Below are 18,208 nucleotides of genomic sequence, written 5' to 3'. Positions count from 1 at the left end.
TTTTTGTGCTTTAATTTCCTGAAACAATTTCGGTGAAAGATAGATGGAGCCAGAACATCTGTCTAAAAAAATAGCTATAAAAACAAACAAACAAACAAATAAATATTAAAAATAGCTATAGTATTTTTCTTATATGCAAACTGATACAAGGACTATCTCCCAGCAATCTCTTAAGTGTTTTTTCTTTTTTCCGTTTTTTAAATAGTATAGATTTTTTCAACATTGTGAGCATTCATACATTTCAAAAAGGAAAACTTTAAGAAGGGTATCTTGAGTATTTTGGCAATGTTCTCCATCTTTAGGCAGAAATAAAATGAGGAAATGAATAACTATTTCTTCTTGCCTCTATGATGGAAAAAAAATTCAAATTTATAGGTGAATTTTATTTGTAGCAGATATTTTCTTTATAAATCCTGACTTTTATCTTGTAGGTGGCCTTTTAAAATACACTTATTTTGTACACCGTGCTTATGTTTTGGCTTTATGCCTTACCTCCCAGGCTGCAAACCTCCCAGGGTCTAAAGTACCCCCCACTATTAAAAGAAATAAACCAAAAACATTTTAAGACCAGAGAAAATATCACAAATGTTAGTAATAAATTACCAAGTAATATTCACAGTACAGAAGTAATGAATTGTAATATTAATGGTGTCAGTCCTTAGGTTTGTACCCCTGTTGATTAAGACATTTATTGTTTCCTGTGTTCAAATGAGGTATCTTACTATTTCTGGTCTTACAAGAGAGAGGAATTAGGGATATTTTGTTTGACATACCCTATTTACTGTAGAGATTAGAAAATACAAGAAAGCATCTGTATGCACAGTATCAACTAACACCAAATCCTTACTATATTAAAGGAATATGTTAAGAAATCTAAAATACATTAAACTCAAAGTAATTAAACCTGACAAATGCTTCCAAAATTCAAAATGAAAGTAAATATGTTTTGTTCAGGAGGACATATTGGGGAGAAATATGTGATGCAAGAATGAAAGAGAAGGGCTGGGGTGTAGCTCAGTGGTGCCGTGCCTGCTTAACAAACACAAAATCCTGAGTTCGATTTCTGGTACAGAAAAAAAGTTAAAAGGAGAAATAAAGAGGAAAGGACAGAGGAGAAAAGCTAAGGAAAGGATGTTGTTATGGTTTATATTTAGGTTTCACCTCTAAAGCCTTTTGTGCTCATAGATTGGAGCTTTTGGGAGGTGGCTGGATCATGGGTGGGTGAATATGGATAAAGGGTGTGTGATTATGTGGATTAATCCTTTAACTAGATTAGCATAATTCTGGGTGTGGCTGAATGGCTTTACTGAAGAGGAAAGCCCCACCTGGATGTGGATGGCCTTATATTGTGAGTGCAATAGGAAGGGACAGAAGGAAAGCAAGACTCACTGCCTTCTTGCCTTCCCTGTCATGAACTTGTTCTCCTCAGCCATGTCCTCCTGCCTTGGAGCCAGCCAACTGTGAACTAAAACCTCTGCAAACTGTGAACTAAAATAAAATTTTCCTCCTTTAACTTGTAAGTATCAAGTGTTTTGTCCAGCAACAAGAAAGTAACTGAGATGGATATATTCCAGGCAAAAAGCATACACTCTCTCATTAAAGAAATACAAGAGGCTTAATAGGAAAACCATGTTGAAACAGTTTATTTAAGTCAGTGATTTTCAGATTATATTCTGACAGACCCCTACCTGGGCTGGGAAGTGAGCTACCAAAATCTTTAGACAAGGCAGTAGAACTGCAGGTGTACTAAAAAGACAGGTGTGACAATAGACACACAGGAATATGTTGGGGAACCATCCAGTATGTCAGATGAGACGGCATGAGCCCAAATGTATTATTGGCCCAAGACCAAAAATAAAATAGGAGGATGAATGTATATGCTTTAACCAAGGAAGGACTAGCAGGACTCAATTATAGAATGGATGAATGCTGTACCAGGGGAAGTAAAAGTTGAAGATCCATCCAGTTACAGAAATGAAGAATCTCATGTTGAACCTAAATCTGATGGCACTAGATTAATTGGAAATACGGAAGATGATTCCTGGATTATGTCCCAAGTTCTAAAGAGAAATGCAAAGTAGATTAAAATTGTTCACTTTATGTGAAGTTTAAGTATGATGGCTCTTTTATGGGATTACAGCTACTGTCAACAGTGAGTGTGAGCATACAAAAGATCTGGTTAGTTGTTTTCTTGCAAGATTCAAATCTGAAAAGGTTTTGTGCTGTGAAGTGGGGTGGTAGGGAATGAAGTTAAATTGAAAAATCCTGGGCTCTATGGCACAGCTAAAGTTCCTTAACCAGAGTCTGTGAGTTGGTACTTCTTTTATTTTGTTTTGGTTTTTGGTTTTTTTGAGACAGGGTCTCACTATGTAGTTGAGACTGACCTGGAACTATATAGTTTAGGATGGTCTCAAAGTCACAGCAGTCCTCCTGCCTGCTTCTTGAGTGCTGGTATTATAGGCGTGCACCACCACGCCCAGCATTGTGAGTTGGTAGAAGTGGTATTCACAGGACAGCATTGTTAGGTAAAGCAGAGGTAGTTAATGATGGGGATGCTACTTGGTAAGCCTAAAATCCTAAACAGGAGAGTACTTAGGGTTCCTCCTCTTACCTGGTGTTATAAAGCCACAAAACAAAGGATGAGAAAGGCTCCGAGAATTTACTGCCCTCTTCCTTGTCCCCATGAAAAACTAATAATGAAATAAAAATAGAAAAAGATGCAAATATTTACTCAGTGTAAGAAAGGCTTATATAAATATAATCATATTCAGTATAAAGGTTCACAAATATACAATATATATTAAAATTGAGAGCTGGGGATTTAGCTCAGTGGTTCTGCCACCTGCTTCACAAGCGCAAGGTCCCAAGTTCAATCCCCGGTACCCCCCCAAATTCAGATATAGAATTCCTAACTTCCTATACCTCAGAATGTATCCCATTTTGGAGATATGGTCTTTGAAAAGGTGATTAAGTTAAGTGAGGTTTTGGTGTAGGACTTAATCTAGTATGATTGGTAGCCTTATAAGAATAGGAGATTAAGGGAAACTCAGACTAGGGTTGACTATGAGAACATAACTGACTATGAGAAGGCTGCAAGCCAAGGACTGAAGAGGCCTCAGAAGAATCTGGCATTTTGAGCTTGGGCTTTCAGGCTCCAGAACTGTGGCAAAATAAAATTTTGTTGTTTAAGCCATCAAGTATAGTATATGGCAGTTTGTCATAGTCACGCTGGTAAAGTAATGTAACAGCATACATTTTGGCAAGTTCATAAACAGAGTGAAAAGGTACTAATACCCTACAAAAATTGTTGATTCATGCAGACAAAGAAGGACCTAGAATCCACAACCTTCCAGTAGCACTGAGCGTATTTAACATAAAATCTTAGTTTCAAATACTATCCTTAATAAAAGAAATTAGGCAGTGACTGATTCTAGGAATGGAGCAGGAAATATACAAGATGAGCCTACAGCATCATATAATGCCATAAAGCAACGTGGTACCCATCACACTTACACCCACACACACTCACATGCACACATCAGACCTCACAATAATAGAGATGTCACAGTGATACAGGAGCTATCAGAAAGATCTACCAGTGACCAGATCTTTGAACAACAAGATGAAGTAGTGTATACCAGAGTATGAAATAAATATCCATGAGTCCATACCAATATAAATAAATCGAGTGAGTGAAAAAGAATAGACAAGTATCTTGTACAGAAGAATTCTAGTTTATTTGGGTAGATACTCCCCTCAGTGAAGTAGAGCTAAATTCCCTCCCTACTCTAGCATGTGGGCTTTGCACAGTGATTTCTTTCTAAACAATGAAGTGTGGAAAGCGGATGAAGAAGAGTACCTCTTCAGTTTACCTCAGCATAGTGATCAGGGTTAACATCAAGAGTGTTGAGTCATGTTGGTAATGTATATTCTTGATACAGTGTGATGAGCTGAGAATAATAGTTGACCTCTGTAGTCCTCCTAAAAACCCATTCCTCCCTCTAATCAGGAGGACATCAAACATTCAAATAGAGAAATATCCTACAATGTAATCGACAAGTACTCTTTAAAACTATCAAGATGATCAGAAATGAGGAAAGTCTGAAACTTACAGCCAAGAGAGCTCAGAATGCATCTAAATGGGATGCGCTATAACTGGGTAAGGTCTTGGAACCAAGAAAAGCAAAAGGCAAGGGAAGGGAGAGGGAAAGAAAAGGAGAGGAAGAGGATACTAGGTAAAACCTAAGGAAATCTGAATAAAGTATGTTGTATATATTTCAAAACAATACATCACTATAACAAATGTACTATTTCAATCTAAGATGTTGCTAACAGAAAAAAAAATTAGGTGTGGAGTATATGAGAATTACCTGTACCACTTTCCCAACTTTTCTATAAAATTTGTTCTAAAATAAAAAGTCCATTTAAAACAATAAAATTCTATACACTCTACAACAAAACGCTAGTAAACACTTGAAAAACATTCAAATTTTCCCATATTAAAAAATGTACACTAAAACTATATGGTTATCATTTTTCTCTTCTTTCACTGGCAGTTTTTTAAATTTGACCTATGATTTGCAACATACAAGATGAAAAATAGAACCGTTATTTTGTTAGGTAAAAATGTGTGTAACCTTTGAGGCAGCAGTAGCCAATCAGGAAGTAAATATCAGTGTTCAGAAAAATGTTTTTCACAGTATTATGTGCAATAGGAAGACCTTGGTTATTAACCAAAAGCTTATAAATTTAGAGTTATGGGGATCCTAAAGTGTAGGACATTAAGAATAATACAGTTGAGGGGCCAGGGATTTAGCTTAGTGGTTCTGCCACGTGCTTCGCAAGCACAAGGTCCCTAGTTCAATCCCTGGTACAAATAATAATGATAATAATAATAATAATTATTGTGCAATAGGAAGACCTTGGTTATTAACCAAAAGCTTATAAATTTAGAGTTATGGGGATCCTAAAGTGTAGGACATTAAGAATAATACAGTTGAGGGGCCAGGGATTTAGCTTAGTGGTTCTGCCACGTGCTTCGCAAGCACAAGGTCCCTAGTTCAATCCCTGGTACAAATAATAATGATAATAATAATAATAATTATTTTTTTATTCACTTTACATAAACAACATGCCAGTTGTAAGACCTGTCATGACATTTCTGTGTCTATCATTTATGTTTATATCTTTTAAATATGGGATTTGGTGAAGGTAAGAAATAACACTGGGGCCGGGGATTTAGCTCAGCGGTTCGGTGGGCTGCCTAGCTTAGAGAGTTGTTAATACATACTGTAACTAATATATCAAGTATTATTTCACAGCTCTATCATTTTAAGTAAAAGCCAGTGCTTCTAAAACTACTGGCATGTAGGGTCAAGTTTTCATGAACACAGAAGGTGTGTGGATATGCATCTCTATTGTGATGGTATGTGCGATGGAACTGGGGACCTTCTACTTGCAAGGCATACGGCAGAACCTCTGAGCTAAATCCCTGGCCCCAAAAGTAGACTTTTTGTAAAATAAAATACCATGTGTACTTATTCTTCACTAGAAAGATTGAATTCCCCTGGTTGTTTTCTACATTTTCCAAAGGTTCTTCAGGGAACCACATATTTTTTGTGATGAGGTAAAAGGTTTTAAGTCATTTTTTTTTCAAAATAAATCTTTTATTTCCATGAAACTGCTATCTAAAATATTTCTAAATAAATTTTATTTTATCTTATTCCCCCCCTTAAACTCCCTCCCCTCCTTTGTACAAAAGCTTTGCTTCCATTTTGCTACCTAAAATGTTGAAATCTTCTTTTTATGAAAAGAAAATGTATTTTCACTTTGCTTTTCTGGTCAATTTAGTTTATACACAAATTACATTTATGCAAATTTGAAGTTACAGGTTTCCTAATTCTTTTCTGTTAAGTTGCATTTTCTTGAGCTGTTGCAAGGATTGTTGTGTTTAATTAATCTTCTGCTTTTTTACTTTTAGGCTGGTGTTTGGTATGCTTTATCCTGCATATTATTCATACAAAACTGTGAAGACAAAAAACGTGAAGGAGTATGTAAGTGATTAATTTTCATTTAATTAATATGCAACACTAGAAAAACTGCTCTTATTTTAGAAGCAGCTGAACTCATGTTTTGGGTTAAAATGTAATATAAATATGAATAATGAAATTAATCTTTTTAACACATGGAGCATGACACTGGGTCCAGTGGACCCATCCCTTACTTCTCTACTGTAATTTGTACTTTAGCTAATAGTAGCTGGCTATACATCTCTACCTTTTCCTGAAGGATACAAAAAGTAATCTATGTGTTTACCCACTTGATATGATGAATGGCAAGGTGTGCACATGTGTGCAAAAGTGGCAAAATGAGATTATTTTACCCACATTATGCTGCATCTAACTGGTTTACTTTACATATGTTTACCTGAGCCTCACAGAGAGCTCAGTAGACCCACACCATTCAAGGATTCATTAAGAAAAGGTTTTCTTTTGATTTTCTGGTATATGTGGCCCAGTTCAGTACAATGACACATGAAAAACTAGATTTGCAAGTTTTGGACAAGGTTAAAAGTGTATCATCAGATTACTCATGCATGGATTATTATGATTCTTTATGGTAAAATACATGTTTCATAACACAAGAGTGGTGTGGGCATATTATGATGATGACAATGACTTTGACATTGGCCATGTCAGCCAAAGTTCCTGTGACAATGAAATGGAGCGAGAATCGTCTGATATAGACACAGGGAATCCAAACCTCCTTGATTCAGATGATGATGATAACAGCAGTGTTTTGACTAGTCACAATATTGCAAAATGGCCACACAACCAAATGTTAGAATTAAGTCTAAAAATATAGTGAGGGTCTTGGCAGGGGCGAAATATAGTAGATAGAATGCCAGCACTGCCATTCAGTACTGGAAATTGTGATAGATGAAATGCTACAAAATGCTATAAAATACACAAAGGCTGAAATGCAAGTAAAACAATCTGTATGCTCAGGATTCAAAATTGTATTTATTATGACACTTCACTAGCTGAACTGAAAGCATTCTTAGGTCTGATGTATTTAGCAGGGATTTCTCATAGTAATCACAGGAATGTAAAAGATTTATGGAAAAGCGGTGAGTCAAACTATGGTATAAAAATTTATACCCTTGCAGATGCAAAGAATTATTATGCTTTCATTTTAAGACATTCATCCTAGAACTCAGCCATCAGGTCCTTATTTGTATAGTAATAAATCAAATGATGTTGTGAACACACTTGTGGCTCCCATCTCCCAAACTAAGTGGAATGTGATATTCTACAATTAGTTTACCAGTTTTCAATTTATGTTACATTTGCTAACAGCGCACAGGTTGACCAGTGCAGGAACAAAGCAGAAATTCCAAATGAAATGTCCAATTTCAAAACAGAAAATTATATAGTACAATTTTCAGAAAGATTTACATTGGCCTTATATATGTCAAAGAAAAACAAACTGGTACTACTGATGTCAATATTGCACCAGGATGGAAATACTGATATGGAAACCTCAACCAAATAGAAGCCTGAGCTGGAAACTTTTTATAACAAAACCAAAGGTGGAGTAGATTTTGTTGATGAATTATGCAGCAACTAGAACATCACTCAATACAAATGTCAGCTGTGCCCTATAAGAAAGGACAGGTAAACAAAACATATATGCAATCAATGTTAAGTGATACTTGTGTATGAAACATGCAGTTGTCAGGTGTGAAGACTGCTTTGGGAGTGACCAGTTGAAGCAAAGATTATCTCTATTTGTGTTTACATTGTAGTTCACATAGGTTTTTTTCTTTGTTTGTTTTTATTGGGTTTTTTTTTTACAAGAATGAGACTAATCAGTTTTAAGTGGAGTTTCACATAGGTTTTTATTTCTGATGTTATCTCTAGGTTTTGTAAGCAGATAAACAGCTGATGTGAAGATGTTGATGTCTATTGTAAGCACTCATTACGTATTTGATATTTTATTTTATTGATGTATTATTTCCTTGCTACGTGCCTGTTGTACAATATAGTAGGAAACTCCTGACAAAATAGGAAGAGAAGAGAGGCGACAAGACTGCCACACAGGAAAGGAAGGCTAAGAACATATACTGTCCATGTAAGCAAGACATGTGCATAGGACATACAGTTGTCATGTGTGAAGACTGCCTTGGTGACAATTAAAGGAAAGCTTATTTGTATTGTACAATTCTATGTGTATTTTCATTGTTCATATAGGAATTTATTTCTGATGTTATAAGTTTTCTAAGAAAGTATGCAGCTGATATGAAAATAATGATGTCTGTTGTAAATGCACAATCCATTTCAAGAATTTAATACTTTTATGTTCCTGTTAACTACACACTGTATAATAAAAAAAAACTCCTGACAAAACAGCAAGATCAAAGAGATAGATGTCAAGTATGTCCTACAAAAAGGCAAGGAAAGCAAAATACATGTGCTGTCATTGTAAGCAATACATGCATATGGAACATGTTGTCATGTGTGCCAAGTGCCTTAAGAATGATTATTGAAGGTTTTTTGTTGTTGTTGTTGTTGTTTTTCCGGTACTGGGGATCGAACTCAGGTAGGTCCTTGTGCTTGTGAGGCAGTCACCAGAACTACTGAGCTAACTCCCTGGCCCTCAAATAAAAATTTATTTGTATTCTTTTTTAGACTTTGTACACGAAAAAGCAGTCAATGTTGAAACATTGGATGCTTTCTATAAACACTCAATAAATATTAAAAATTCAATATTTTATTTTTATGATATTTTTTCTGTTAAATATTCAATGTTTAATATAATAAAATTCATAGAATTAAAATTAATTTTTCATTAATAGAAATAATTCTAAAGAATAAATGTGGGTGTGGCAGAACCACATTTATGCACCTTCATGATAAAATTAGTGTCGATGCTCTACTTAAAAACTAACTTTCTGGCCAGGGATTTAGCTCAGTGGCACTGCACCTCCCTCCAAAGTGCAAGAAAAGAATCCCCGGTACTGAAAAGAAAAACTAACTTTGAAGTCTTCTCCAAAGTAGAGCTTCAAAAATAGTTCACAGTTAGCCAGGTGTGGTGGCACACACCTGTAATCCCAGCAGTTGGGAGGCTGAGGCAGGGAGATCGCTGAGAGTTCGAGACCAGCCTGGGCTACACAGTGAGTTCCAGGTCAGTCTCAACTACATAGTGAGGAGACCCTGTCTCAAAAAAAACCAAAAAAAAAAAAAAAGTTATTCTGGCCAGGGATTTAGCTCAGTGGCACTGCACCTCCCTCCAAAGTGCAAGAAAAGAATCCCCGGTACTGAAAAGAAAAACTAACTTTGAAGTCTTCTCCAAAGTAGAGCTTCAAAAATAGTTCACAGTTAGCCAGGTGTGGTGGCACACACCTGTAATCCCAGCAGTTGGGAGGCTGAGGCAGGGAGATCGCTGAGAGTTCGAGACCAGCCTGGGCTACACAGTGAGTTCCAGGTCAGTCTCAACTACATAGTGAGGAGACCCTGTCTCAAAAAAAACCAAAAAAAAAAAAAAAGTTCACAGTCAGTTGGCATCTATAGAAGCATATGATTCCCAAGATGAGTAATTGGATATCTCTTAATTTAGTCTGTAAATTCCAGTGTAGTAAGGGTTTGGGGGACTTTTTGTTTGTATGTTTGACTTTTGAAGAAGGGATGTGGTTTTTCTAGCCTTATAAATTTGTAGATACACTGAGAACATATCTCTTTGTGTAAAGCCTTTTTTTTATCTTTTATCATTTTCTAATTGACTTAATTATAAAAATACTCCATCACTACTGACAATTCTTTTTGAATTAGACTTTAATTATTTGTTTTTAATCCTCAGTGTTTCTTCTTTCAGTTTACTCTTCCTTTTTCCTTGCTTTCATTCATTGTTTTATCATTTCTGTAAGTTCTCCCCTTTCCTAATTTTATCTTTATTGTTTAATAGAAAGGGACTTTCCTCACATACAAATCTGGTTGTAGTGTGCCATGTTTGACAAAGTGAAATTTCAGAAAATAGCAAAAATGTACTTTGTTTTTAGTTAATCAAAGGAGGAAAGCTGTCAGTTCTGAAGTAACACACCAATAACTAAGGCTCTTTTAATTGAGAATGTTTTTGATGACATAATATTAACCATTTCAAAGTGTGCAGTTCAGTAATATTTAATATATTCATAATACTTTGCAAAACATCACTTCTCTCTCTAGTACGCTGTGACACAAAATAAAACTTCATGCCCAGTAAGCAGTAACTCCTCATCCACTTTTCCCATCCCCAAGCAACTAGCAGCAAGCAATCTGCTTTCTGTTTGTTTGGACTTCCCTATTCTGAATATTGTATACAAATGGAATCATATCACAGGTGACCTTTCTTCTGACTTCTTCCACTTAGCCTGATGTTTTCAAGATTCACCCATGTTTTCGTACTTTATTCCTCTTTAGGACTGAACAATATTCCATTGTGTTAATAAATAAAACCCACTAAGTCCAGATCTATTCACCTGTTGACAGATACTTGAATTATTCTATCTTTTGGCTATTATGAATAGTGCTGCTACAGGCATTGACATAAAAGGTTTTGTTTGAGTACCTGCTTTTATTCTTTTGGGTTTAGAGCTGTGGTTCTTTGTAACGGATCTTGGATGGTGGTCTTGTCATTTACCTCATCAAATGATCAGAGAGTTTATCATGCTTTTTTATATCATGCTCTGTATATCCAGAGCTGGTGGACAATAGACTGAAACCCTTATAACTAACCCATTCTATTGAACTTTTATATTCTTTTTTAAACTTTCATATAAAGCTAATAAACATAATGAAGTTTTTCATTATTATATAAATCTCTTGTATCTAGGATTGATGAAATAGTCTTAAGAGATAGAATGACATTAAATCCTGGTAATTTAAATTTATCTTATAAATGCCTTGTGATATATTTTAACATATGTTGTAATAAATTCTTCAAGTATTATTTTATAATGCTGATGTACATTACTTTTTTTTTTTTTTTTTTTTTTTTTTTTTTTTTTTTTTTTTTTTTTTGTTTTTTTGAGACAGGGTCTCACTATGTACTTGAGACTGACCTGGAACTCACTATGTAGCCCAGGCCAGTTTTGAATTCACAGTGATCCTTCTGCCTCAGTCTCCTGAGTTCTGGGATTACAGGGGTGCGACACCACACCTGGCTTTTACATTACTTTTTAGAAGCCAGGATTTATCTTCTATTAATACTTTCTCAAGGTGCCTGTGGTGAAGAAATAGTTTTGCTTTGGTTTTCCAAGAGTCATTAACCTATATTTTTGCATAATAAAATACAAAAGTAATCACTAAAAAAGTGGAATAAAAAAACAAAAACATATGAAGTACAACCCCAAGTTTTTATTACTTTTTTAGGTAGACCTGAAGTTATTTTTATGTTTTATAATTTTTATGTTTTTGCAACACAGTAATACTTGCCTTTCTTAATTTTCTAGATAACACTCTACCCTACTCCGTGATGTTTTAATTGCAATTCTTTCAAGTGACAGAAATAAGAGTTTCCTTTTTTGTTTTTTTTCCATTAAGTTTATTGGTACATTTAAAGCAAACAATACAGTTGCATTTATCATTGGGATCTTGTACCTTTACATGATATATCTTGGTTCTTATTTTTTCCCTATACCCTAGCCCTCCCTTCACCCTCTTCACCATTCCCTAAAGAGTGTCTCATTATACTCAAAACACCATAAAAAATATAAGCTCTGGAGTATACTACTGGCCAGTGCTTAATAAATGTGAAACTTCTCCTTATTTGAAATATTTATGATACGTTATATTAAGAGAATCAGATGTGGTACTGGGAATTGAGCCCAGGACCTCACTCATGGTAAGGAAGTGCTCTACCACTGAGTTACAGTTCCAGCCCCTGCATGGTTGTTTCTGAAGAATAACTCATTAACAAAGTAGGAAATAACTGTATATAATTTTGCTAAAATACTGTGACTCCAAAAATAGTTTTCTTAACCATCTCTCTGGGAAGATCAGAGTAATGAGTAAACAGAAACGAGGGCAGCAGAAAGGCAGGTGGCTGGAGCTGGTTTGATAATTATATGGTAATCAACTCTGCTTGACAAATTAAATGAGTGTTAAAAACAAAAATGGTCAGGCACTGAAAAAGAAAGGGCAGGGTATTGGCCTTTGAGAAAGAAATATGATAAAATTCTGAAGACTTCCCAGTAATTAAGTTTTCTAAAACATCAGGTCTGTTAGATAAGTTGAGATGTCATCTTGGAATAATATTTTGCATATATATTATTTCCCACTAACTTCAAAGTACTTTTGCATATCTTTACTATCGTGCTATAAGAAACTGCCACACTTTAGGCTTAAAATGAATAAATGTATTCTTGTATGGTCCTAGAGGTTAGAAATCCAAAATGAGTCTATAGAACTGCATTTCTTCTGGAAGATCTCAGGGAAAATCTGTCTCCTTTCCTTTTCTAGCTTCTACCCACTACCCACATTCCTTGGCTTATGTTTCTATTCTCTGTCTTCAAAGCCAACAACTTTGGACTGAGACCTTTTTATGCAGCCAGCTCTCTGGTTCTTTCCCTCTCCCTTCTCACAAGGACCTTTGTGATTACATTGGACCCATATGATTAATCTAAGATAATCTTTCCATTTTAAGGTTGTCTGATTAGCAAGCCTTAATTCCATCTACCACCTTTTTTTTTTTTTTTACCTCTACCCTGTAAACTAAAATAATCATAGTTTCCAGAAGTTAAAACATGGACATTTGATGGAGAGGGAGGCATTATTCCCATCCCAGTGACCCTATCCAGTGGGCAAGGAAAATATTCCAAATATTATAAACTCAGAGAAGTGAAGAAAGCTGCCCTAGGTTGTGTGGATCATAAAGGCAGGATCAGAGATCTATGTCTAATGTTTTACTCTTTTTCTTTTATCATGCTACCTTTAGGAACATAAGTGAGGATGCTAACGTCACAAAAATGTTGAGACAGCATTCACAGACAGCCAATGAATGTGCTTGTGATTAATTTAAACAGACTTTCAGAGGCCACAACCATATGGGTATTTTCAGAAATGAGGCAGCTTCCCCAGTACTAGGTTAAGACACGTGAGCCTCCATATAAGAAGTTTTTGCAAGTTCTGTAAAGTTTTGATGGTCTGCTAAGTATTTTCAGTCCAATTTGGCTGATAGAAATTTTGAATATTATTTTTTTCTATTCATGTGTCATAAAACTCTTAGTCTTGCCAGGCACAGTTATGCATGCCCATAATCCCAAACACTTGGGAGGTTAAGTCAGTAAAATCATAAATTTAATGCCGTTCTGGCACTTAGCAAGACCCTGTCTCAAATGAAAATTTTAAAAAGAACTGGGAATGTAGCTCAGAGGTAGAGTGCTTTCCTACCCATGTGGAAGGCCCTGGATTCAATCCCTACTAGAGGAAAAAACGTTTAGCCATCCAGTTTAAACTCCAGGCTAACAGTTTCACCAGAACTCTATCCTCCCAAAATTTTCCTGTCTGGTAATTACATCCAAATTTGCTTTGTTTTGGTAGTTTCTTTGTAAATTATCTATTATATTTTAATCACCCTTTTTAATACTTGATGTTATATTCCTTATGTATATAGTATACACTCGTCTCTCCTATCAGGACAACATCCATAGGGAAAGGTTTTGTTTTAATTTTTATATTCTCATACCTTAAAAAGTACATGATAGGGCCAGGGATTTAGCTCAGTGGTTCCACCGCCTGCCTCGGAAGCCCAAGGACCTGAGTTCGATCCCTGGTACCTCCACAAAAAAAAGTACAATACATAGTAGTTACTCCCTATTTTTTGGATGGATGGATGGATGGATGGGTAAATAAGAAAAGGGAAAAATGACTTTTACATATATATCAAATGTTAAATCTGGATCAGTCTAGTTCTACAGCTTTGATTCTGCTTGATTAGGGAGTACACATTCCAGTCTGAACACTTACTCCAAGGTCCAGTTTCTTTGTATTTAGTTATGACCTAATTCTGCTGATATCTACTCAAAACTCTTTTCTAAAAACAAACATTGTTGGTTAATTTACTTCTTCCCACCCTAACTACTACCATTTCCCTTAAGCCTGCAAATGGTAGATTGCACCTGATAAAACATGCTGTGTTCAAATCAAAACAAATGGAAAGTGCTGTGTATTTTGGCAACTTTCCTTTCTTCCTTTGCCTATTTTTAAAACAGAGCTTTCCTAGGATATAATTTCCTGTGTAGTGTGGCTGATATGGCCTACTTAAAAGACTTTCAGTCTTGGAGTAATTGAAATGTAAACTTACTGAAGAATTAGTGTGGCTTTGCAAATTTTTTTCTGGTTCATACCATCTTATGACTTGAAAATAGAGTGTTTACTTCCAAGTCATGTGTAATTGCTACAGCTTTTCTAGGAAACCAATGTTCTTATTCTAAGAATAGTGGAGAAAGAAGCTATGAAAAGATTGGCTAACAGCACTTAAAAATTAAAATCAGACATTCAGTCCTAAGATTTACTGTGAACAAGAACAAAGAAGAGGAAAAACTGGGGTATTACTATTTAAAAGGTCCAGAAATGGCCCTCCAAAACTCTGACTTGGCTTTTTAAAATGACCTAATTTTTGACTGAATATTTAGGGAATAGGAAACTGAACAGCTATACTATATGTTAATTTATTGTTGTTACTCATTAGAAAAATCTCTAATAGTTCTCTACTAGTTCTCGGGTGGGGAAACAAGGGTGAAAACATGTTAATGAACCTTTATTGTCAAGAAGTGTTTCTTGCTATCTTTTGATATTTTGGAATAAAAATACTCCTTTGAAAATTGGGGAGGTAGCTCAGTTGTGGAATACAGGTGTAGCATGCACAAGGCTCTGGCTTGGACTCCTGCAATGGGGACAAAGAAATCCATTTGATTCAGGTTTTTGTCAGGCCACATGCTTGTTTGTTTATTTTCCATTCGGATCTACTTTGGGTTTTTATTTTTATCAAAAATCTACTTTTTAGTTCAAAATTTAATTAATTTCCCAAGGTTTGTTATGAAAAAGGATCAGTTTCCGACCCTCCTGTACCCATTTCTGTATAAGCAACTATTTTCAATTCTTTCATATGAATCTAGTACGAGTTTCCGTATACTAAATAACATGCTCACTTTGCTGTTTGTTACTTTTTCAGATGGGCATCGTGAATTGGCTTTTTCTGTGAAGGATGATGTCATAGTCTACCCAGTGCCATTATATACATGTATATTTCCCTGTTCCAATAGCCTCCCGTGTCATTAGATAATTTGGATTGGATTAATATTCAGTATTTATGGTGCTTAGATTAAGTTAAAAGAAGTAATACACAGATAAATAGCACAGCACCTAAGATTATCACCTCCTTAACCATCTTATCTCCAAATTTATTCACATTGAGGTCTAGAGCTTCAACCTGTAGGTTTTGGGGAGGCATAATTTAGTCCATAACAGGTTTCAATATCTTTTAGGGGGACACCATTCAACCTATAACAACCATTTCTTTGGAACATTGTCAGTTTCCATTTTTTTAGCTTTTTTATTTTGTGCCAGATGGATTCTTCAAAGACTTAAATTCTAAAAAGTACCTAGTTGCCAGTGTTCAGTGGGAAAGTAAGGCAGAGGACTATCAACGTTTCAGTTTGTAAGCTTTAACTTAGTTGTCCCAGAGATTTGTAAGTCCATAATAAACCTCAGGGTTCCTCAAGGAAAGAAAAGGGTATCACCAGCAGCTAGAGTGAAAGAACATCCCATTTGCTCCTAAAGCAGATATTTCCTATCTGTAGCCCTTTTTGACAAATAATTGGGCAAAATAGGTGAGAGCTGCAGTGTAATGTTGGGTTGCTTCTAAATTTTTCCCATTACCAGCTTAGTATTTTATTTTCTTAGGCCTCCTAAGTCAATTTCAATTTATCTCTTTCTTTTCTGTCTCCAAAATGTTGATGCTTTCTTCTCTTCTGTATTCTTCTGGGTTTATGCCACTTTTTAAAAAATACTACTGTTTTTTTAATGAGATTTTCAGAAAGAATAGAATTAAGTGTGTATATTGAATCTATCATCTTTACTCAGATTTCCAAATTGACTTTGTGAGTGGATACTTGTTTTGAGTTATACTATGATACCATATAAGACATTATTAATATTAGGGTTTTTTTTTAATGTGATCACATAGGGAATGGGTTTTACAGTAACACATTGTCATTTTTTAAATCCTTGAAAATAATTATAAAAATTAATTTTAGCCAAGACAAAATGAATGCATGCATACCTTGTCTTAATTCATAGTTTGTTTTTTTGTTTTTTTTGTTTTTTTTGGTACTGGGGATTGAACTCGGGTCCATTGCGCTTGCAAGCAGGCCACCGAACCGCTGAGCTAAATCCCCAGCCCCCATAGTTGTTTATTTATCAGGTTTTTTGTTTGTTTGTTTACAATGGTGAGAATTTAACCCAGGGCCTCACATATGCTAGGCAACACTACCACTCCCCTATATACTCATAAGTCTTTTTTTTTTTTTTCATTAGTCAAGCTTTGATAAATAAAATCACATTTTCAGTGTACTGGGTCAGTTTATTACCCTTTAATGAATTAAATTACTTAAATTTAGTTAACTATGTTGTGATTGTTCCTTATAAAACATTTTTGATGGAGCTTTGTTTACTTATTTCTTATATAATATATATCAATATATAACTTCACTGTCTAATTGATACTGTTACAATCAAATGACTTGTATTCCTCCTTATATTTTTCAAAAACAAATTCTTTCTGATCATCTCAGGATCATTACAGTAGATCCAGTTGTAGGAAGCAAGTGTTAAATGTGAGTAAGATTATGTAATTAGAGGATTGAAAACAAATGTCTAATATAGTTCTTTCTGAAATATGAATGAGAATTAATGTAACCCTGGCCTTTTGAAAGTATTCCCACACTTTGCACACAAAGATGCAGCAAGCCAATTGCAGCTGCCAGTCTTTTTCTGTCTTCCAGTGAAAATGCTCTGGAAAACATACACACAGAACAAATATTCTCACAGTAACATTAAACTCAGGGGCTAAGTCAGGCTTTTGCTAATATCTAGGAGGAATTTTACTAACTTTATAGTGCCAGTGGAAATGGATCTTTAAAACAGAGACAGAAACAGTTGTTTCCTTTAAAGGAAATGTTGCTAAGAAGTAAATTGGAGAGAGGCCTAGCTACCTCCACCCTAATCCCTAGTGATGGAATAGCTGAAAGTCATAAAAGCTACAATAACCAAAAAACCCAACAGCCTCCACCCTCACTGCAGGGAAAAATGTATTCAGAGGCAGCCAGTGTTCTGCTTTGCTTTGCTTTTATTTGTTCAGTAACCATAGCCTCACCACCTTGTAGAAAACCCTAGTAAGTTCCAAACGGGAGAAATAATAATTGACTACAAGAGAAATCAGAGTGCAACAATAAGTTAATTTCAAAAGTTAAAAATTAAAATGACAGTAACACATATCACAATATATGTTCTTGAATGCTTTAAAAAGACTCTTTTTTTTTTTTTGGTACCCAGGATTGAACTCAGGACCTTGCACTGGCAGGGCAGGTGGTGGCACCACTGAGCTAAGCCCCTGGCCCAAAAAACTTCTATTTTTAAAAAGGAAACATCAACTCACAAAACAAGAAAAATATCAGTTAAATGACTGCACAGAAAGCTAAATAAAGCAATATAAGAGCTCCCCCCACAAAACCACCATAAAATCAGGGAAAAACAGGATTGACAAATTGAGAAACAAGAAAATAGTTTAAACAAGCCATGCTCACTATGGCAAAAAAAAAAAGCTGCCTATAATTTTTATTGTTAAAAATTGGAATTTTGAAAATATTGTCATAAACCTAATTTTTTTTCCTTTTCTTCTAAAGATTGTACTATGTATACTGTGAATTTCCCTTTTACACAATACCAGGATCTGCCTTTGAAATGCTCAGACATGTACATCATCTTTCCATTATATAATTTTAGAAATACAGTGCTTTACCAATTGCAGCTGTAATAATCAGATTGTCAACCAAATTGCCATCATGCTGTGAAAAGGCCTCCTAAAAATACAAAAGCTAGGACTGTTCCTAAAGCTTTTAACTAAGAGAAATAAAATATTTCCTCAAAGCCTCGTGTAATGTAAAAAGTAC

The 18,208-nt window shown here is 35.1% G+C and overlaps 1 protein-coding gene across 2 annotated transcripts in view; it reads left to right on the top strand.

Annotated features, from left to right (window-relative positions):
• Window positions 1–18,208, top strand: part of Reep3 (receptor accessory protein 3) — a 92,114-nt gene that overhangs the window by 40,282 nt on the left and 33,624 nt on the right. The window contains exon 2 of one of the 2 annotated variants that reach the window (XM_033766565.1): window positions 5,981–6,053. In XM_033766565.1, coding sequence (XP_033622456.1) covers window positions 5,981–6,053 — 73 coding nt within the window. Of the gene's footprint in view, window positions 1–5,980; window positions 6,054–7,939; window positions 7,970–18,208 lie in introns of those variants that run through there. The other variant, XM_033766566.1, reaches the window with a different exon arrangement.

Source organism: Fukomys damarensis, unplaced genomic scaffold (genome assembly GCF_012274545.1).
Source record: "Fukomys damarensis isolate Sample0158 unplaced genomic scaffold, DMR_v1.0_HiC HiC_scaffold_20, whole genome shotgun sequence".
Taxonomy (NCBI): Eukaryota; Metazoa; Chordata; class Mammalia; order Rodentia; family Bathyergidae; genus Fukomys; species Fukomys damarensis.
The sequence above is the reverse complement of the archived record's forward strand: the minus strand, read 5'-3'. Positions and strand labels throughout refer to the sequence as shown.